At 42.9% G+C, this 23,523-nt stretch overlaps 1 protein-coding gene across 1 annotated transcript in view; it reads right to left on the reverse strand.

Moving 5' to 3' along the window:
• The window catches only part of msh3 (mutS homolog 3 (E. coli)), a 265,620-nt gene that overhangs the window by 104,944 nt on the left and 137,153 nt on the right, over window positions 1–23,523 (reverse strand). Inside the window, exons 19-20 of the mRNA XM_072281028.1 lie at window positions 21,604–21,718; window positions 9,373–9,530 (exon numbers count right to left, since the gene is read on the reverse strand). Coding sequence (XP_072137129.1) covers window positions 9,373–9,530; window positions 21,604–21,718 — 273 coding nt within the window. The remainder of the gene's footprint in view (window positions 1–9,372; window positions 9,531–21,603; window positions 21,719–23,523) is intronic.

Genomic DNA, 23,523 nt, shown 5'->3' on the forward strand with positions numbered 1-23,523 from the left:
AAAACTTGTCCTTTAAAGCTTTTCCCTCTCACCTTAAACTTGGCGGCATGGTAGTGTAGTGGTCAGCACCACGCTTTACAGAACTCGCTCTACGGCCGGGGTTCAATTCCCACTGCTGCCTGCCAGGGATTTGTACATTATCCCCCTGATCCCATGGTTTTCCTCCCACCTTCCAAAGACGTATGGGTATGGCTTGGGAGTTGTGGACATGCTATGTTGGCGTCAGACTCGTGACAACACTTGAGGGTTGCGTCTAACACATCCTTGCTGATTAGATTTGACGCAAACAACGTATGTTTTGATGTACATGTGACGAATAAAACCAATCTCAAATCTTAAAATTAGTGTTTATTCCGTCATGATTGTACTTCCTAAAGATAGAAACTGTTTAGTACGAACTGGTTCATTACCAATAACATGGTCAAATGACTTCTGTTGTTTTCATTCCAACAGTGATTGAACATCTTCATCAGAGACTACTAAAACTTCATGATTATTTGGTGCTGCTCGTAATTAAGACACGTTCAAAGCTTCCGGAATCTGAGAGAATTTATGACTGAGTTAGAGCTCATTAAGCTCTTCATGTTCATGCCTTATACGGTGGTTAAGGAATTCTGGCCTTCATTAGTCGGGGGATTGAGTTCCAAAGCTGTAAGGCAATGTTACAGATCAACAAGACCCTGGTTAGACCCCACTTGGAGTGTTGTGTTCAGTTCTGGCTGCCACTTTATAGGAAGGATGTGGAAGCTTTAGAGACTGTGCAGAGGAGATTTGCCCAGATGCTGCATGGATTAGAGAGCATGTCTAATGAGGTGAGGTTGAACAAGCCAGGGCTTCTCTCGTTTGAGCAAAGGAGGATGAGGGGCGACTTGATGGAGGCTAGATCAAGTGGACCGTTACAGATTTTTTCCCAGGGTGGAAATGGCTTATAGGAGAGGGGTCATAATTTTCAGGTGTTTGGAGGAAAGTATGGGGAGAGATGTCAGAGGTACTGTCTGTTATTTGTAAAAAACACAGAGAGTGATGAGTGCTTGGAATGCCTTGTGAGGGGTGATGATAGAGGCAGGTACATTAGGAACATATAAGAAACTCTTAAGATAGGAGCACGGATGATAGGAAAATGGAGGGCAATGTGGCAGGAAAGAGCTAGAGTAGGTTAAAAGGGTGGCACAACATCATGGACCAAAGGGCTTGTATATGCAGTACTGACCTACATTCTATGTTCTAATTTTAACTTCACCTATAGTTCTACATAAAAGGCGACAAGTCCAAATCCAACTTCTTCAACGCGATGAAAATTTCAGCACCATCTCCCTTTCAACAAGGGAGTTCTGGACTCTAAAACCTTATGGGTGATATTTGCCATTCACTTTCCCTCTAATACTTCAACAAATTCCTGTAAATATATACACTCTGCTATTTCACTCCTCTGCTAATGGAGGATACACCTTCCTACTTACTCATTCAAGTCCATTCTTTGACCTAAAACTTTAGGTGTTTCTCTAACTACAGATGCTGTCTGACCTGCTGAGTAATTCCAGGTTTTTGCTGTTTTTATTTCAGATTTCCTGCACCTATGTAACTTTGTTAATAATATACATAACATAGATATACCTTAATGATAACTTTAGTTTGAGTTTGATACAGGTTAAGATTTTTCTCATTTTCCCCAAAATTATGTACCGCATTTTATCCAATCTTTCTCATCTCACAAAGAATGCAATTTTATCCTGAACTCAAAGACCTGTTAAGAATAATTTTATGACGTTTTCCAACAAAAAAGTTTTCAGCAAATAACTGTAACGCACTGTAAGGTTTCACGGCTAATGTAATGATTTCTCTGTAGCAGCAATGTTTGGGTTATGACTGGGGATAACGGGGGCTTTGCAATGTGCACCATCCAATGAGAGGTATGTTGTTCTTTCTTGTCGGTCTGAGAGAAGGGATTTCCCAGTCTTTTGTTCAGCAGAAGATGGAGAGAGAAGATGCCAGAACGGGAAGTCGTAGTCTGTAGGAGAGAGTGGACTTGGAATGGGGTCGGGAGTTCACCAGTGCTATTTGGGAAGGTTTAAGTTAGTCTGGCAAGGGGTTAGGAATCAGAGCACCAGGTCAGAACCTGGAGGGATGGAGAGGAAGGTAGATGTCAGGGCCAGTAAAAACAGGCAGGAGCAATGTAACAGATACAATGGGACGGATAGTTTGAAATGTGTTAAGGTAATGAACTTAAAGCATGGATCAGTGCATAGAACTATGATGTTGTGACCATTACAGAGACTTGGTTCAGAGAGAGACAGGAATGGGTGTTTAATGTTTTAGAAAAGATAGAGTGAGTTAGAAGAGGTGGGGGAGTTGCACAACTAATCAAGAGACAATATCAGAGGGAACATAATGGAGGGGAGGGTCAGACACCAAGTCTACATAGGTAGAACTCAAAAATAGAAAGGGTGCAATCACTCCCCTCCCACCCCCCCCCCCACCCAATAGCCACTGGGACATTGAGGAATAGATATACAGGTAGAATAAGGAAAGGTGTGAAAACAATAAAGTTGTTGTCATAAGGCACCTTAGCATCCCTAATATAAACTGGGACCTTCTGAGTGCAAGAGGTTTAGCTGGGGCAGAATTTGTTAAACACATCCAGGAGGGTTTCTTAATCCAATATGTAGATAGTCCCACGAGAGGAGGGACTGTACTGGATCCAGTGTCGGGTAATGAGCCTGGCCAGATCACCGACCTTCCAATGGGTGAACAGTGACCACAACTCCTGAAGTTTGAAGATAGCAATAGATAGCGATAAGTATGGACTTTGGGGGAAGAGTATTAAACTGGAGCAGGACAAATTATGAGAGCTTTGGGCAGGAACCAGGGAGAGTTGATTGGGAACAGCTGTTTGGGACAAGTCCACATCTGACATGTGGAGGGTGTTTAAATTCCAGCTGCACAGAGTAGAGGACAGGTATGTTGCAGAAAGAAGGAAGAAGGATGGCAAGATAAGAGGCACTACACTATCAAAGCCAAGATTCTTAACAGTGTTGAGGAGCAGAGGGATCTCTGGCTCCAAGTTCATCACTCCCTGAAAGTGACTGCACAGGTTGATAGGGTGGTTCAGAAGGCATATGGCATGCTTGCCTTTATTACTCAAAGCATTGATTTCAAAAGTCAGGAAGTTATGCTGCAGCTTTATAAAACTCCTGTTAGGCCGCATCTCGAGTAATGCATAGAGTTCTGACCACCCCATTATAGAAAGGATGTCGAGGCTTTGGAGAGGGTGCAGAAGAAAGTTGCCTGGATTAGAGGGCATGTGCTAGAATGAGAGGTTGGACAAACTTGGGTTGTTTTCCCTGGACCGTCGGATGCTGAGGGGAGATCTGACAGAGTCTTTATAAGATTATGAGAGGCATAGATAGAGCAGAGACAATATCTTTTTTTCCCAGGGTTGGAATGTCTAATACCAGAAAGCATGCATCTAGGGTGAGAGAGGTCATTTCAAAGGAGATGTGACCGGCAAGTTCTTTTCACAGCATGAGTGGTGGGAGCCTGTAGTGCACTGCCTCTGGTGGTATAGTAGAGGCAGATATACTCGAGACTTTTAAGAGATGTTTAGATGTTAGCACATGAATGTGAGGAAAATGGAAGGATATGGACACTGTGTAGGTAGAAAAGATTAGTTAAGTTGACCATTTGATCACTAATTTAACGGGTTCAGCACAACATTGTGGGCCGAAGGGCCAGTTCCTGTGCTGTACTGTCCGATGTTCTATTTAACAATAATTTACCTAATCAACAAAGGGATCACATTTTGTCGCATTTTGTGCGGGGGCTGGGGGGTTTGGGGACCAATGTTGCTGCTGCGTTTTTGTTAGTTTTCTTTACGCAGGAGAGGAGGATTTTGGGACCGGTGTTCTTGTCGCATTTGAATGGTAGGAATAGGTGGGGGGGGGGGGGGTGTGGTTTGACGATCGTATTGTCTTTTTTTGTGTGGTGGGTGGGTTTGCTGTTTCCCTTTGAACTGACTTCCATGTTTTTTTCTTTGTTTCGTGGCTATCTGGAGAAGAGGAATCTCAGAGTTATATTACCTACATACATACTTTGATAATAAATGAACCTTTGAATGCAATGGGGTAAAAGCCCTGAAAATGAATCAGTCCAGGTAGAATTGTTCTACAAATGAGCCACCCAATGCATTTGTCACTCAGGGTTTTGAAGTTCATCGTCAGCAGCTTCTAAGCACTGGGTAGAAGATTTCTGTGCCCGGCTGTCACCAACTCAGTAAATACTAAACACTCCATCTGGAATTGCTTTAACACTACCCACCATGAAAAAATGCATTTTCCAAAGGCTCTCTCCTAGAAAGAAATATAGGGCTATTAAGACCAACCCATTGTAGAAGTTTCTTCTCCCAGGCAGTTAATTTGATGAACCATGCTTGTTGGACCACTTACCCTTTTATCTATCATCTCACTCACTGCACTGTGAACAGTTTAAATCATTTTTTATATAATGTTGCTTACGTTGGAAATACATACTGGTATTTATTATTTAAGCACATTTTATTCCAATCCATATTTTACATTCTAACTTTAATTTTATGTAACTCTTGATTCTTTATAATTGTTGAACGTTGTTCAATAAAGAACGCCATAAAGAGAGAAAAGATGAAAAATGAATGTGAGCTTGCCAATAATATAAAAGAGCATACAAAAAGGGTTTTCAGATCTATAAATACTAAAAGACAGTCGAGAGTGTATATCGGACCACTAGAAAATAATGCTGGAGAGGTAGAAATGGGGGACAAACATAATAAATATTTTGTGTCAATCTTCCTTGTGGAAGACTCCAGCAGAATGCCAGAAATTTGAAAGTGTCAGGGGGCAGAAGTAAAGGTTGTTGCTATTACGAAGGAGAAGGTGCTCCAGAAGCTGAAGGGTCTGTAGATAAGTCATCTGGACCGGATGGGTTACACCCCAGGGTTCTGAACGAGGTTGTTGAAGAGATTGTGGAGACATCAGAAATGATCTTTCAAGAATCACTAGATTCTTGAATGGTTCCAGAGGTCTAAAAAATTGCAAATGTCACTCCATTCTTCAAGAAGGGAAGGAGGCAAAAGAAAGGAAACTATGGGTCAGTTAGCCTGACTTTAGTGGTTGGAAAGATACTGGAGTCCATTATTGAGGATGAGGTATGGGGTACGTGGAGGCACAAGTTAAAATAGGCCGTAGTCAGCATGGTTTCCTTAAGGGGGAAATCTTGCCTGACAAATGTTGGAATTCTTTGGGGGAATAACAGGCAGGATAGACAAAGGAGAACCAGTGGCTGTTGTGCACTTGGATTTTCAGAAGGTCTTTGACAAGGTGCCACATAGAGGCTGCTTCACAAGACGAGAGCCCATGGTATTTCAGTGAAGATACCAGCATAGACAGAAGATTGATTGACTGGCTGCTGGTGACTAGTGGTGTTTCACAGGTGTCGGTGTTGGAAGCGATTCTCTTCACGTCATATTCCAGTGTTGTGGATGACAGAATTGATGGCTTTGTGGCCAAGTTTGAGGATGACACAAAGATATGTGGAGTGGCAGGTATTGCTGAGGAAGCTGGGAATCTGCAAAAGGAATTAGACAGATTGGAAGAATGGGCAAAGAAGGGAGAGATGGAGTACAGTGTAGGGAAGTGTTTGGTCACGCACTTGGGTAGAAGGAATAAAGACATAGGCTATATTGTAAACAGAGAGAAAATTCAAAGCTCAGAGGTGCTTGGGAGTCCTCATGCAAGATTCCCAAAAGGTTGTAAGGAAGGCAAATGTGATGTAAACATTGATTTTGAGAGGACTGGGATATAAAAGCAAGGATGTATTGGTGAGGCTTTATAAGGCCTTGGGCAGAGCCACACTTGTACAGTACTGCACACAATTTTGGGCTCCTTATTTAAGAAAATATGTGCTGGCATTGGAGAGGATCCAGAGGAGGTTCATAGAAACATAGAAAACCTACAGCACAACACAGGCCCTTCGGCCCACAAAGTTGTGCCAAACCTCTCCCTACCTTAGAAATTACTAGGCTTACCCATAGCCCTCTATTTTGCTAAGCTCCATGTATCTATCCAAAAGTCTCTTAAAAGACCCTATCGTATCCGCCTCCACCACTGCTGCCGGCAACCCATTCCACACACTCACCACTCTCTGCGTAAAAGACTTACCCTTGACATCTCCTCTGTATCTACTCCCCAGCACCTTTGTCCCCTTGTGGCAACCATTTCAGCCCTGGGAAAAAGCCTCTGACTATCCCCACGATCAAAGCCTCTCATCATCTTATACATCTCTATCAGGTCACCTCTCGTCCTCCGTCGCTCCAAGGAGAAAAGGCCGAGTTCACTCAACCTGTTTTCATAAGGCATGCTCCCCAATCCAGGCAACATCCTTGTAAATCTCCTCTGCACTCTTTCTATGGCTTCCACATCCTTCCTGTAGTGAGACAACCAGAACTGAGCACAGTACTCCAAGTGGTGTCTGACCAGGGTCCTACATAGCTGCAATATTACCTCTCGGCTCCTAAATTCAATTCCACAATTAATGAAGGCCAATACACCATATGCCTTCTTAACCACAGTCAACCTGTGCAGCTGCTTTGAGCATCCTATGGACTCGGACCCCAAGGTCCCTCTGATCCTCCACACTGCCAAGAGTCTTACCATTAATACTATATTCTGCCATCATACTTGACCTACCAAAATGAACCACTTCACACTTAACTGGGTTGAACTCCATCTGCCACTTCTCAGCCCAGTTTTGCATCCTATCAATGCCCCGCTGTAAACTCTGACAGCCCTCCACACAATCCACAATACCCCATTCATGACAATAATTCTGAGAATGATAGAGTTAATATTTGAAAAGAGTTTGAGGGCTCTGGTCCTGTACTCACTGGAGTTTAGAAGAATGAGGGGGGATCTCAATGAAACTTTTCAAATGTAGATGGGGAGTCTAGGACCAGAGGGCACAGCCTCAAAAAGAGGAATGTCTATTTCGAACAGAAATGAGGAGGAATTTCTTTGGCTAGAAGCTAGTGAATCTGTAGAATTAATTGCCACAGACAGCTATGGAGGCCGTCATAGGGTATATTCAAAGTGGAGGTTGATAGGTTCTTGATTAGTCAAAGGTCACAGGGATAAATCAAGAGAATGGGGTTTAGAGGGATAATAAATTAGCCATGTTGGAATAGTGGAGCAGATTCAATGGGCTGAATGGCTTACTTCTGTTCCTATATCTTATGGTCTTATTTCCTGTCAGCCTGGACCCACATCACCGAGAAATCACAGATCAGTACATACTCAGATCTGTGATCTAACGCTCATGAGCGACTTTGGTGATACCCGGCAGACGGTGACATTTCTCACACACTGACAAACATCACTGTTTGAAGCAATCTGCACTCTAGATTAGAGATGAAGATGTAGCACTTTATGCAAACAGAATCTACAAATCATGTAAATTCTAACAAATGTTCCAGGCAGAAATGGGACGAGCTGCCCTGGGACACTGAGGCCTCAAGTCCTTTTATTGAAAGCACACGGAAGCTCCACATAAATGGCAGAAGCCACACATGTTCCGGACTACACAGCAGCTGACCCTGTCAGGTACCTCCTGCCCCACCTGCAGAACAGTGTCCCGCATTGGCCTTCCTCTGTCACCTCGGACCCGAGGCAAAAGTTATCCTCTACTTCGAGGAACTACCCTCAAGAAGTAGTAGTTAAAGACCACAAACACAGGAATTTCTCCCCACATTTGATGTATAATAAGACCATGAGACCATAAGAGCAAAATTAGGCCACTTGCTCCATTGGGTCTGCTCTGCATTTCAACACAGCTGATCCAATTTTCCTTTCAGCACCAATCTCCTGCCTTCTCCCCGTTACTCTTCATGCCCTGACCAATCAAAAGTCTAAAGTGACAAGAATACACATAGATAAAGATGTTAGCTGGCCTGTGCTGGCACCAGTGGGATCAGCAGTTGGTCTGCCACCTATCTTCAGGAGAGAGAGAAATAAGGAAAACAATGGAGCAGCATTTGGAGATGTTAATGAAGGGACGGGAGAGAGTAACGGAAGGAGAGCTGTCAAGATCGGCTCCCCCTTTGAACCCTGAACTGTTTGAAGTGATGGACAGGCAATACCCCAGCAGGGGGATAAAAAGGGACAGGTTCGCTAAGGCGACACACACACAACACCCGAGGTAACGAGACCCTGGAAGCGGTGCGTCTCTCACAAGTCGGTGGGAAGTTTTGGAAGGCTGGTTGCGGGACCAGGCCATAGACGCACAGGGTGGAAAGGCACGATCGGCGGGAACCTGGTGTGTGTCCACCCTTGCCTGGGTGCCGGGTTCACCGCAGAGAAACGATCGTATCTGGAAACGGAGGGGGTCACGGTCGGTGACCTCAGATGACATCACAAAGGGCTCGCCCGAAAGCTGACTGCGAAGGTCTGTGTGGAAGCCGTTTTGAATATTCATTCGTTTTGCTGTCTCTCTCCTTCCTCCCACTGTCTGCGAACTGAACTGAACTAAATTGAACTGAACTTTGCGTCACTTTGAAACTGGTCATTTATCCCTAGACAACGATAGAGCTTGATTGATCCTGTTATCTTAATTCTGTGTACATGTATGTTTATCATTGCTGAACTGTTGCATTCATTATCCTTTTGATTAGAGTACTGTGTTGCTTGTTTCTTTAATAAAACTTTCTTAGTTCTAGTAATCCAGACTCCAACTGAGTGATCCATTTCTGCTGGTTTGGCAACCCAGTTACGGGGTACGTAACACAGGTCTTAGTTTCTACACTTAGTACATTCATGCTGAACATCACACAAACCAATCTTCCGTCCTTGGACCCACTTTACACTGCACGCTGTCGGAGCAGAGCTGCCAGGATAATCAAGGACACGACCCACTCAGCCAACACTTTTCGTCCCTCTCCCGAAGGCTCAGGAGCTTGAAGACTCGTACGGCCAGATTTGGAAACAGCTTCTTTCCAACCGTGATAAGACTGCTGAACGGATCTGGGCCATACCCTCCAAATATCCAGACCTGCCTCTCGGTTTTTTTGCACTACCTTACTTTCCATTTTTCTATTTTCTATTTATGATTTATAATTTAAATGTTTAATATTTACTATCGATTTGTAATCCAGGGAGCGGGAAGCGCAGAATCAAATATCACTGTGATGATTGTACGTTCTAGTATCAATTGTTTGGCAACAATAAAGCATAAAGTATATAAATCACATTTCAGATGTAATATATCTACAACATTTTAGGAAAATTCGAACTCATTGAAGCCAAAATGTAAACAGAATTCTCGTATGATTTTGGGAAATTAAAATCATACCTTGTGTAAATGTTGTCCACAATGCCAATCACAGCTTCTTCCGCTGGGACGTAGGAGCCGACCTGTGCCATTATAGTAATCAGTGCGACTTGTCTAATGTAGGAACTCTTTCCTCCCATGTTGGGCCCAGTAATCACCATAGCTCTCTGGCCATCTCCCTAAGAAGCAAGGCCCATCAAAAGAACAATTAGCAGTCTGTTAGAGAAACCTGGGTGCAGGTTCAGCACTTTGTAATAGTACACATTCACACTAGTTTTATGCAACACACACATTTGTAATGTCCTGCCGAAGGGTTCCGGCCCGAAACGTCGACCGATCTTTTCCACGGATGCTGCCCGACCTGCTGAGTTCCTCCAGCATGTTGTGTGGTCACATTTGTAATAGTACACATTCACACTAGTTTTGTGCAACACGCACAACATTGACGGAGGTGAGCAGACCCACACAGCCAATCGGTAATGAGATTTTCTCTCCACGTCACAACTGAGTCGCCGAAATGACAACCAATCAGCTGATTGGTAAGTATATAAAGGCCAAGCACTCAGAGGACACACAATTAGCAGCGTACTGATGACGTTGCCTCGTATGGTGACGAAACATTTGCAAGTAAATTGTCAAGATCAGCGAACAGCTCAACCCAACACACAACATGCTGGAGGAACTCAGCAGGTCAGGCAACATCTATGGTGGAAAATAAACAGCCAAGATTTTGGGGCAAGACCATTCCTCTGTCCTGATTCTGCCTAGTCTGCTGAGTTCCTCCAGCATCTTGTGTGTGTTGATCAAGATTTACATTATCTGCAGAAACTCTTGTGTTTTATTCTTCATTAAAAATAATGGATGTCATGACAACTTGTCATAAATTACCTGTAACAGCTTTGGAATATTGTGCTCAGTTCTGGTCGTTTCATTATAGGAAGAATGTGCAAGCTTCAGAGAAGGTGTGGTTTTGCAGTTTTAGAAAAATTTGATCTTGGACAAAGTTTTATTACATGGATTAAATTGCTATATTCATGTCCCACCACCTCTGTTTTAACCAACTCTCAGCTGTCCCAGTCTTTCAGCCTTAAACGCAGCACTCATCAAGGTTGCTCTTAAAGTCCTTTTCTCTTCGATTAGGCTATAGAGCCACTTGCCATTGTGTTTCGTAGTTGTGCTGAAGTGACGGGGATTTGGAGGGGAGGTGTTGAGCACAACGTTTCCCTTTACGCTCTTGATCTTTTACTTTTTATATCAAACCCGACCACCTCATTAGCCTCAATGTTTTCACTTCTTAATAAATTTAGTCAACTCTCTGGTTATAAACTTAATTTATATAAGAGTGAACTCTTTCCAATCAATAGAGAAGCACAAACTTTAGTATTTCAGGAACTCCCTTTTAAAGTAGTTGATAATCAATTCACTTATCTTGGCATTACAGTAACAAGGAACTTTAAGAGTCTTTTTCGAGAAAATTTTACCAATCTTCTTAACTCTACAAAACAGATTTTGACACAGTGGTCACCCTTGCCTATGTCTCCTGTAGGTCGTATTAATGTTATTAAAATGTATATCCTTCGTAAATTTTTGTATTTATTTCAGTCTCTACCAATTTTTATTTCTAAAGCTTTTATCAATGGGTTATATTCTATTATTTCGTCCTATCTATGGCAGGGAAAACACCCTAGACTTAATAAAGCTCATCTTCAAAAATCTAAAAAGGAAGGTGGCATGGCCTTGCCTAATTTTCGTTTATATTATTGGGCAGCCAATATTCGTTGTCTAATTTTTTGGTCTTTCTTCCATAATCAGTCTGACTGCCCCAAATGGGTGGCAATGGAGTTGAACCCTACTAAGGATCTTTCTATTTCTGCACTTCTCGGTTCCGCACTTCCTTGTCATTTACCTAGACTTATTGCTAATCCTCTTATCAGACATACTTTAAGAATATGGGCTCAGTTCAGAAAATTTAATGGTCTTCATGGTTTTTCTCTATCTAGCCCTATTTTACACAATCATCTTTTCCTACCTTCTACGCGGGATTCAACATTTTACGACTAGCATAGAAAGGGCATTAGGTGGTTTGAAGATCTTTTCATAGATAATTGTTTTGCAACTTTTCAACAATTATCTGTATAGTTTAATCTACTCATTTCTTTAGATATCTTCAAATTCGACATTTCATTAACCCTTTGATATCAAACTTTCATGAGATGCCTGAGAGAAATGTTCTGGACTTGTTTCTTTGTACCAACCCATTGGGTAAAGGTTTAATATCAGCTACTCAGGATAAGTTAGTGATTTTGAGGCGTGCCCCTTTCGATAAAATCAGAACTGCCTGGGAACAAGATCTAAATATCTCCTTATCTGATGCGGTTTGGGATTCAATTCTTAAGTCAGTCAACTCAATCTTTCTATGTGCTCACCACTGCCTTTTGCAGTTTAAGGTTGTACACAGGGCTCATATGTCTAAAACTAAACTATCGCAGTTTTATCCTGACATTAGTCCTGTTTGTGATAAGTGTAAAGGGTCTGAGGTTTCCCTTATTCATATGTATTGGACCTGTCCCAGTCTTGAGAAATTCTGGAGAGAAGTTTTTTTAACTCTATCTCATATTCTTAATTGTCATTTAGAACCTAACCCTCTGGTTGCTCTATTTGGTACCTTGGGTGAAGTTAATATGTACTTGAGTACGACTAAATGCCGAACATTATCTTTTGCCTCTCTTTTGGCTAGAGGGTTGGTTCTTCTTAGGTGGAAAGACGCTGCCCCACCCACTCATGCTCAATGGCTTAGTGATATTATGGCTTGTTTAGACCTCGAAAAGATTAATTATTCACTTCTTAATTCGGACATAAAGTTTCATAAGGTGTGGGGACCTTTCTTGAATATTTTCATAGTTCTTTAGGGGAAGTTTATACTTTTTTTTAGTATGCTACAATCCCTACTTTCAGCTTTTTTTCATGAAAGTTATACGTTTTTTTGTTATGAACTATATTATACTTTTGGTAGTCAGCACTATTTTTTTTTATATATATATTTTCTCTGGGGTTGAATGTTCTGATTGATTTCTTTTCGTATGTAAAGTGGTTGGCCTGGGTTTTTCCTTTTTTTCAGTGTGAGGTTGGGGTGGATACTAATTTTACATATTTCTCTTTTGGATGCTTTTTTTTCTTACTGTTATGAATTATATATTGGATTTGTTTGTTTTGCACTGTACAAATCTCCATTTTGTTGTTGGGATCCTCTTTGTAGTTATACTGTAGAAATGCATAAAAAAATTAATATAAAAAGGTGCAGAGCAGATTTACCAGGATGTTGCCTGGATTAAAATACATGTTGTATGAGAACAGGCTGAGCGAGCCAAGGCCTTTCTCTTTGGCGTGAAGGATGAGAAATGACTTGGTAAAGGTGTATAGGAGGCATTGATAGAGCATACAGCCAGATACTTTTTCCCAAGAAGAAAATGGCGAACACGAGAGGACGTAATACTTAGATGACTGGAGGAAAGTATAGTGGCGATATCAGGGGTAGTTTTTTTTTAAAAAGCACAAAGAGTGGTGGGTAACACACATCAAAGTTTCTGGTGAACGCAGCAGGCCAGGCAGCATCTCTAGGAAGAGGTACAGTCGACGTTTCTGGCCGAGACCCTTCGTCAGGACTAACTGAAGGAAGAGTTAGTAAGAGATTTGAAAGTGGGAGGGGGAGGGGGAGATCCAAAATGATAGGAGAAGACAGGAGGGGGAGGGATGGAGCCAAGAGCTGGACAGGTGATTGGCAAAAGGGATATGAGAGGATCATGGGACAGGAGGCCTAGGGAGAAAGAAAAGGCGGGGGGGGGGCCCAGAGGATGGCAAGGGGTATAGTGAGAGGGACAGAGGGAGAAAAGAGAGAGAGAGAAAAAGAATGTGTGTATATAAATAAATAACGGATGGGGTACGAGGGGGAGGTGGGGCATTAGCAGAAGTTTGAGAAGTCAATGTTCATGCCATCAGGTTGGAGGCTACCCAGACGGAATATAAGGTATTGTTCCTCCAACCTGAGTGTGGCTTCATCTTTACAGTAGAGGAGGCCGTGGATAGACATATCAGAATGGGACTGGGACGTGGAATTAAAATGTGTGGCCACCGGGAGATCCTGCTTTCTCTGGCGGACAGAGCGTAGGTGTTCAGCGAAACGGTCTCCCAGCCTGCGTGGGGTCTCGCCAGTGGTGGGTACATGGAACGCACTGCCAGGGGTGGTGGTGGAGGTGGATACAGTAGGGGTATTTAACAGACCCTTAGATAGGCATATGGATTAAAGAAAAATGGTGGGCTATATAGGAGGGAAGCATCTGATTGATCTGGGAGGAGGTCAAAGGGTTAGCACAATATTGTGGGCTGAAAGGGCTGTACTGTACTGGTCTATGTTCTAGCAGAAACATTGCAATGGTTTCAAACTAAAGGGCAAGAATATACAAAGGAACTTCCATCCAGCAATATACCTGGAAAACCACAAGCACCAGTGCCACAATAATCCACAAAGAGAATCTGAAATATCCGCTCATGAGAGCTCTTGATTCCAAGTAATTAGATTTTAGCAACTACAGAAGTTAAAAAGCTGGTCAAATTTTAATATAACTGCTATCAAGCTACCAAAGTGGCTCCTAAAGTCTCTCACCTCCAAATTACAGACTACTCACGCCGGAAATATATTTCTGCTCCTTTATTGTCACTCTGTCCAATTTTTATCATTCTCTGCCTAATATCACCGAGGAGGAGCCCTCCTTACGTGGTGCAGCAGGTCATTTGGCAGACCCACAAGACATACTGGGATTGCAAGTCAGTACAGGCAAAAGATGCAACGTTCACAAAGCATTTCATCACGCTTCACAGAAATTAAAGATGAAAGATTCGCTTTATTTGTTCCACGTATTTCAAAACATTAAAGTGTATCACACACAAAATGCTGGAGGAACTCAGCAGGCCAGGCAGCATCTATGGAAAAGAGTAAACAGTCGATGTTTCGGGCAGAGACCCTTCTGCAGGACTGAGAAGGAAGGGTGACGAAGCCAGAATAAAGAGGTGGGGAGAGGGGTAGGAGGCTAGCTGGAAGATGACAGGTGAAGCCAGGTGGGTGGGAAAGGTCAGGGACTGGAGAAGAAAGAATCTGATAGGAGAGCAGAGCGAACTATTGGAGAAAAGGAAGATGAGGCCACCCTCAGGGTGAAGGAGCAACACCTTGTATTCTGGCTGGGTAGCCTCCAACTTGATGGCACAAATATCAATTTCTCCTTCTGGTAAACAAATTTCCCCCCTTCCTATGCTCCCCACTCTGACCTTTCACTTCTTCTCACCTGTCTGTTACTATCTCCGGGTCCCCTCCTCCTTCCCTTTCTCCTATTGTCCACTCTCCTCTACTATCAGATTTCTTCTTCTCCAGCCCTTTACCTTTCCTACCCATCTGGCTTCACCTAACACCTTCCAGCTATCCTCCTCTCCCTCTCCACACCTTTTTATTCTGGTATCTTCCCCCTTCTTTCTCAGTCCCGAAGAAAGCTCTCGGTCTGAAACGTCGACAGTTTATTCATTTCCATTGATGCTGCCTGACCTGCTGAGCTCCTCTAGGAAGAGGTACAGTCGACGTTTCGGGCCGAGACCCTTCATCAGGACTAACTGAAAGAAGAGTGAGTAAGAGATTTTAAAGTGGGAGGGGGAGGGGGAGATCCAAAATGATAGGAGAAGACAGGAGGGGGAGGTATGGAGCCAAAAGAGCTGGACAGGTGATAGGCAAAAGGGATATGAGAGGATCATGGGACGGAAGGCCTAGGGAGAAAGAAAGGGACCTCTGTTCCTCTCACTATACCCCTTGCCCATCCTCTGGGCTTCCCTCCTCCCCCTTTCTTTCTCCCTAGGCCGCCCGTCCCATGATCCTCTCATATCCCTTTTGCCAATCAACTGTCCAGCTCTTGGCTCCATCCCTCCCCCTCCTCCTATCATTTTGGATCTCCCCCTCCCCCTTTCAAATCTCTTACTAGCTCTTCTTTCAGTTAGTCCTGACGAAGGGTCTTGGCCCGAAACGTCGACTGTACCTCTTCCTATAGATGCTGCCTGGCCTGCTGCGTTCACCAGCAACTTTTATGTGTGCTGCTGGAAATTCCAGCATCTATAGATTTCCTCGTGTTTGCCCTGCTGAGTTCCTCCAGCATTTTGTGTGTGCTGCTGTGGATTTCCAGCATCCGCAGACATTCTCATGTTTGTGATTAAAACACATTGTCTGCATCAAAGAGCAAGTCCGAGGATGTGCTGGGGGCAGCTCGCAAGAGTCATCATGTTTCCTGCACCAACGCAGCATGCTCACAGCAACACACACAGAATGCTGGAGGAACTCAGCAGGCCAGGCAGCATCTATGGATTATCTATGATAACAAGCCGATACTAACCCTAACCTGACATCTTTGGAATGTGGGAGGAAACCCACGCAGTCACGGGGGCAAACTTCTTACAGACAACGGCAGGAATAATGACAGAATTTAAAATCTGTGTTATTGTGAATAATATTCTAAAAAGAAACGTTAATAAAAGACAGAAGGAAATATTAGTATCCTGCATCCACATACAGCTAACCTCCAAAAACCTGATAAGTAATTGTGTGGAAACACAGGCTCGCTCGGGTCAGGAATGCGAGCCAGGATCCGGAGGGTTAGTGAGGGGTGCAGGGATGTGGTGTGTAGCTGGGACCCAGGTGTCAGCCAAAGCCAGTGCTGCAAACTAGAACGCTGGGAGTCAGGAAGGTGAGTAGGTCGACAGCTGCAGTCAGTTCCAGAAGGCGCATACATTTCCCATTCACTTTAACTCATCGGGTTGACTGGAAAATTCATTACTCTGCAGCGCAACAGGCTACAAAGTCAACTGAGAGCATGTTTGGATATTTACAGGAGGTATATCCCATGACTGGAAAACTGCCAAGGTCCCAAGGGTGCTCCATTTATAAAAGTTTTACTATACCTCAAATGATCTCTACTGCATTCAAGTTTAACGAGTATTTTTCCGTAAAGGAGCTGGAGTTTGAAAAAAAATAATTAGCCTATAACGGCAAGAATCAAAATTAAATGGTACCAGATTTAACTCCAGCCCAGTGCAGAGGTCACCAGAATGTGTGAAGCTGGCCTAATTTATTATTCAGAACAGGTTTCTGGAGCAAGGAACATCTACTGGCGAGAGTTCACCACAGAGCAGAACAAAAGCAAGCAGTTTTTTTCAAAAAGAGGGTCAAGAGAAGGGATGTTCTTACCAATCTGCGGCACATTCTTTCTTTCTACTTGGTATACTTGGGAGGAACTTGTCCCTAGGTCTCTTGGTGTTTACAGAACCCATAGGACTAGAGGAGAGATGAGCTACATAGGGCAGCAAATCTTAAGACAAATAAGAGGCAAGAGTGGGTGCCTGGAAGGTCCTGCCTGGGGAAGTGGTGGAGGCGGATACGATAGAGGCATTTAAGTGTTCAAAGTACACATATGTCAGCATATACAACCCTGAGATTCATTTTCTTGCGGGCATACTCAGCAAATCCAAGAACCATAATAGAATTGATGAACGTATGTACCAAATGGGGCAGACAAACAACCAATGTGCAAGAGACAACAAAATGCGCAAATACAAAAGAGAAGAATAATTAATCACAAATAAATAAGCAATAAATATCGAGAAAATAAGATGAAGAGTTCAGGAAAGCAAGTCCATAGGTTGTGGGAACAGTTCAGTGATGGGACAAGTGAAGTTGAATGAAGTTATCCCCACTGGTTCAAGAACGTGCATATACAGAAAATGGAGCAATGTGGATCATATGCAGGCAGAAGGGATTACTTCAATTTGTCGTGATTGGCTTAATTTGTTCAGAACAACACTGTAGGCTGAAGGGCCTGTTCCTGTGCTGTACCATTCTAAGTCCTAAAGTATCTTGGTGACAGGCCTTGAGATTAAACCCAATTATTTTTAAGCAGTTATTCATAAACAAATACTGTGTATGACATCCATGAATGATTCCATCAACGTAAAATAAGGTAACAATTTTATTAAATGAATCATATAGATAGTGCAACATTCAGTAAGCCAGGCAGCATCTGTGGAAAGAGAAACAGGGTTCGTGTTTCAAGTGGAAGGTATTTTATTAAATATGCAGTCAATGTACTGTCTCAAATGATAAGACCATAAGGCATAAGAGAATGAAGCCATTTGGCCATTCTATCATGGCTGATTTATCAACTCCACTCTCCTACCTTCTCCCTGTAACCTTTGATGCCTTAGCAAATCAAGAACCCATCAACCTCCACTTGAAGTATACTCAATCACTTGGCCTCCACAACAATGAATTCCACAGATTCACGGCCCTCTGACTAAAGAACTCTGTTCTAAATGGACGTCCCTCAGAAACAATATTGGAAAGACTCCCCACACTTTGAAATTTGTCCTGAAACATTAATTCTGTCTCTCTCTTCACGTATTTACGCAGAGAGTGGTGGAGTGGTGGGTGCATGGAATGACCCGTCGGGGGGGGAGGGGGGTAGCAGAGGCAGATACATTAGGGATACTTAAAGAGATTCTAGGATGAGCACATGGATGGTGGAAAAATGGAGGGCTATATGGGAGGGAAGCATTAGATTAATCTTAGAGTAGGTTAAGAGGCCAGCACAACATCGTGGGCCGAAGGGTCTGTACTGTTCTATATTCTATATGCTGCCTAAGAACTTCTAGCAGTTTTGCTTTCTTATATGATGCCCTTAACCTCAACTTCACCCATGGAGCGGGTTTGTTTCCAGCAAAACAATAAAGCAGCTGAGGACTGACATGGCTCAGATTTTCCACAATCCCACAGCAATAACATCAGGTGCATTTTCCTTGTGCACTATACATCGAATTAAGACAAATGGCAGCCTTTTGCACTAGCGAAGGCCTGGCACTGAAATGAACCTTGCTTCACACACATGGAGACTTGAAAAATCATTTCAGATCAACATTTTTCCAAACTCTATTCCCTGGATAACTTGAAGAGCAGTTGGAATAAAAAAAAGATTATATATTCTCCTGCATGAATTTACAATTTTCTTTCAAACCTTTCCAATTATCCTAGCTTGTGAAGAGAAACCCAAGCTCCAAATAGCAATGCTTGACATGAAATGCTTCAGATTTTAAATACTCTTAATCCAGAGAACCTTCTTTTACCATTTCTTCCACATGGAATATTTCTTGTTGTTTCATTAAAACAACAAGTTCCTGGATATGATTCAAAGAGACTGGAAGACTCCAATAATCAATTATCTAACTGGCTGTATCACTGTCTGATAATGGGGGGGGGGGGGGGGGGGGCGGCACTGCACACAACTGAAATAAGATGTAGAAAATTGTAAATTCATTCAGCTCCATCATGAAAATGAGCCACCCCAGCATACAGGACATCTTCAAGAAGTGATGCCTCAAAAAGACAGCATCCATCAGTAAAGACCTCCGTCACCCAGGACACGCCCTTTTCTCATTGCTACCATCAGGGAGGAGGTACAGGAGCCTGAAGGCACACATTCAATGATTCAGGAATGGCTTGTTAGGTCATAAGACCATAAGATATAGGAGCAGAATTAGGCCATTTAGCCCATGGAGTCTGCTGCGCCATTTCATCATGGCTGATCCAATTTTCCTCTCAGCCCTAATATCCTGCCTTCTTCCCATATCCCTTTGTGCCCTGACCAATCAAGAATTGATCAACTTCTGCCTTAAATATACAGAAAGACTTAGCCTCCACAGCAGCCGGTGGCAAAGAATTCCATAGATTCACCACTCTATAACTAAAGAAATTCCTCCTTATCTCCATTCTAAAAGGACATCCCTCTATTTTAAGCTGTGCCTCTGGTCATAGACTCTCCCAACATAAGAAGCATTCTCTTCACATCCACCCTGTCAAGGCCTTTCACCATGTGATAGGTTTCAGTTAGGTCACCACTCAATCTTCTGAATTCTAGTGAAGACAAGCCCAGAGCATCAACACTCTTCATATGACAAGCCATTCAATCTGGGAATCATTTCCATGAACCTCATTTGTACCCTCTCTAGTTTCAGCACATCCTTTTCACAGCTAAAGGGTCCAAAATTGCTCATGATACTCCAAGTGAGGCCTCACCAATGCTTTATAAAGTCTCAACATTACATCCTTGCTTTTATATTCTAGTCCACTTGAAATGAATGCTAACATTGCATTTGCCTTCCTCACCACAGACTCAACCTGTACATTAACCTTTAGGAAATCCTGCACAAGGATCCTGCACTATCTCAGTTTTTTGTATTTTCTCTCCACTTAGAAAATAGTCAACCGTTTCATTTCTTCCACCAAAGTGCATAACCAACAGTGTACTCCATTTGCCGTTTCTTTGGCCATTCTCCTAATCTAAGTTCTGTAGCCTCTCTACTTCCTTGAAGCTATTTGCCTCTCCACCTATCTTCATACCATCTGCAAACTTTGCAAACAGCCATTAATTCCATCATCCAACTCATTGACATATAACGTAAAAAGAATCAGTTCCAACAAAGACCCCTGCGGAACACCACTAGTCACTGGCAGCCAACCAGAAAAGGCTCCCTTTATTCCCACTCTTTGTCTCCTGCCAACCAGCCACTGTTTTATCCATGCTAGAATCTTTCCTGTAAAACCATGGGTTCGTAGCTTGTTAACTAGCCTCTTGTGTGGTACCTTGTCAAAGGCCTTCTGAAAATCCAAGTACACAACAACAGCCGATTCTCCTTTAACTATCCTTCAAAGAATTCCAACAGGCAAGATTTTCCCTTGAGGAAACCATGCTGACTATGGGCTATTTTATCTTGTGGCTCCATCACCTGAGACCTCATCCTTAATAATCGACTCCAACATCTTCCCAACCACTAACATCAGACTAACTAGAATATAGTTCACTTCCTTTTGCCTCTCTGCCTTCTTGAAGAGTGGTATGACATTTGCAATCTTCCAGTCTTCTGGAACCGTTCCAGGTTCTAGTGATTCTTGAAAGATCATTACTAATGAAACCCCTTTTTATTGGGTGTCTCTGGAAATGCAGCTCATCAGCACCTCTGAACACTGGACTCCACGGTGAGAAACCCATCTTTCTCAGGCTGCATATGTCTAGGGTGTATATGACTTTGGTCCCACCAAACCCGTCAGGTTGGGATGTCTCGCCCACCCAAACCCTGGTTTGCGTGAATGCCGTGTGACTTACTGCCCCCGGCAAGAAATAACAGATCGCACACCACATACAATTAATCTGAAGTATATTTAAGGACGTTAATTTAAGCAAACAGTTATTAAATGAAAGAAAGAAAAACCAAAAAGGGCCCATTACTCTTAAGCAGTCAAGTGTGCACTAAAGTTGGAACTTATCTTGAGCTTTGTCTGTAACTCACGTGCTGGACCCTCGGTCTACATGAAAGCACACACCACCTTCCAAATGTCGCCAGAAATCCACCTTGAACAAAAGGGCTCTCCCACGGGAGTACTGGTCCCTCCTCCCTAAAGCCATTCATCTACACAAAGCACCTTGTGCAACAGGGGTGGAATTCTCAGCCATTTTCCCACCTGTCTTCTCTCAGCTCCTGCCAAAAGAAAGACCTCCACCCACACCAATGTCCCTCGCCAAATCTTTTCCCAATTCCACTGTCCTGACTGGCAGATACCACATCCCTAAGTTAAACAACAAAAGCCTCTCATCTCAGCTCAGACCCAAACAGGCTGAAAGCAAAACAGACTGTTCCTACAGAACTGCTAAAATGAAATACTTACAACGTAGCAGTAAAAATCTTAACCATGGCCTCCACAATCTCTTCACCTCCTTCAGAATCCTGGAGTGCACACAATCTAGTCCAGGTGACTTTTCCTTCAGACCTTTCAGTTTCCCCAAGAACCTTTTCTCTAGGAATGGTAACTTCACACACTGCATGGCCCCCTCTTTCATCGGATTTCTGAATGGACCTTGAACTCATAAACACTACTACTTCTGTATCCCATTTTCCGCTACTAATTTAATTTTATAATATATAAAACGTACAGCAGTGACACCTGGACTGGAATGTATATATTGTTGTAATTATGTATTCCAGTTTTATAATGTATTCCAATTCACTGTCATTATACCATTACCTCTGGTCAAAGAGCATTCTATTACAAGACACTCAGTCAAGGTACCAACTGCAGCTTCATTGCAAACCACTCAGAGGAAATGTTGTCTGAATACTCACATGCAGTCCAGTGCTATTGGGAACATACTGTTCCTGTTCGCCCATCAGAACATCAATCACAGGATGCCTTCCCTTCTTGATCACTATCTGCCTCATTTCTTCGAGCACCGTCGGTCTGTGTGGTCAACGTAAAATGTTACTTTTAAGAGTGAAAGGGTATAATCTCTACATTCATAACACCATAAGACATAGGAGCAGAATCCGGCCATTTTGCCCATCGAGTCTGCTCTGCCATTCCATCATGGCTGATTTATTAACCTTCTCAATTCCACTCCCCTGCCTCCTCCTTGAAACCTTTGACGTCCTTACTAATCAAGAACTTATCAACCTCCACTTCAGATACACCCAATGACTTGTCCACCACAGCAGACTGTGGCAATTAATTTTGCAAATTCACTACCTTTTGGTTAAACAAACAAAAAAAGATTTCCTCATCTCTGTTCTAAAGAGTCATTCTTGTATTCTGAGGCTGTGTCCTTTGGCCCTAGACTCTCCAACTACAGGAAGCATCCTCTCCTCATCCACTCTATTTAGGCCTTTCAATGCTAGATAGGTTTCAGTGAGATACCCCCATCACTCTTCTAAACTTTAACAAGTACAGGCCCAGAGCTGTCTAAGATTCTTCACAGGCTAACCGCTTCATTCCCACAATCATCTTGTGAACCTCCTCTAGGCCCCATCCAATGCCAGCATATAGTTTCTTAAATAAGGGGCCTGAAAGTGCTCACGCTATTCCACAAGTATCTGCAAAATCGCCTGTGTGCATTAGATTTCAACTCAGATTGAGATTCAAACTTCCATCCAATCAAGTTTCTCAACAAAGTTGCTACCAAGTATGGAGCCGTACTGCAGAACTGAGAGTCACAACTAGAACAAAGTGTGTGACTGGATATTCAGCAGCTCTAGCAAGCAGCAAAGGAGCCATGCTGTTGTCCTAGGACTCCTACCAACTGTGAATTCTTTGCTGATTAAAATAACAGAAACACTTATTTTGACACCTGGTACATGACTGGGAAAGAAACAAGAATCTATGAATCACTGATAATGAAGCCAGTGCATTGGTCGACTGGAGCTTTTGAATAAATATGGGATCCATCCAAACTAACCGAGTGCCAATTTCTTTTAGTTCCATGATGAAGGAAACATACAGTCCAAAAACACAAACCCTGCAAGATTAAACTATACATCGAAATAGCAGCAAAAAGCCCATGTCCTCTTGTCAATTTTAATCTACCACTGCAGGTGAAACCATTACAAAACGATGGAACCCAGGAGTTCAACACAAGGTTCTGCAGATGTTGAAAATTCAGATCAATACATATAAAATGCTGGAGGAACTCAGCAGGTCAGGCAGCATCTACGGAGGGGAATAAACAGTCAACATTTCAGTCTTGGTGAAGGGTCTTAGCCCAAAATACCAACTGTTTATTTGCTTCCACCTCACCTGGCTTCATCTATCACCTGTCAGTGTGTGCTACTTCTCCTCCCCCAACCTTCCTATCCTAGCTTCTTCCCCTTTCCTTCCCAGTCCTGATGAAGGCTGTCTGCTTGAAACATCGACTTTTTACTCCCCTTCATCGGTGCTGCCCGACCTGCTGAGTTGTTCCAGCATTTTGTGTGTGCCACCCAAGGATTAGTTGCACCAAACAAGCCAGGCATTTTATTGAACAGAACGCTGAATATTGAGGTCTGAAGCATCAGAAGTGTATGTTTCTCCTGAAAGCTATGAACTTGCGAGAACTACTGAAGGCTTTAGACATCAGAGGTGGAAAAGAATCTTGTAGTTTCAGATACTCTGTTAAAAGATTTCATCGATGAGGCATAAACCACATTCAATAACAATCTTACGTCAGTTCTATGTGTTTTTAAATAACTCAGTTTACATAAGAAGAATGAGAACGACAGTACTGTTACAAAAGC

Source organism: Mobula birostris, chromosome 17 (assembly GCF_030028105.1).
Source record: "Mobula birostris isolate sMobBir1 chromosome 17, sMobBir1.hap1, whole genome shotgun sequence".
In the NCBI taxonomy this organism is placed as follows: domain Eukaryota; kingdom Metazoa; phylum Chordata; class Chondrichthyes; order Myliobatiformes; family Myliobatidae; genus Mobula; species Mobula birostris.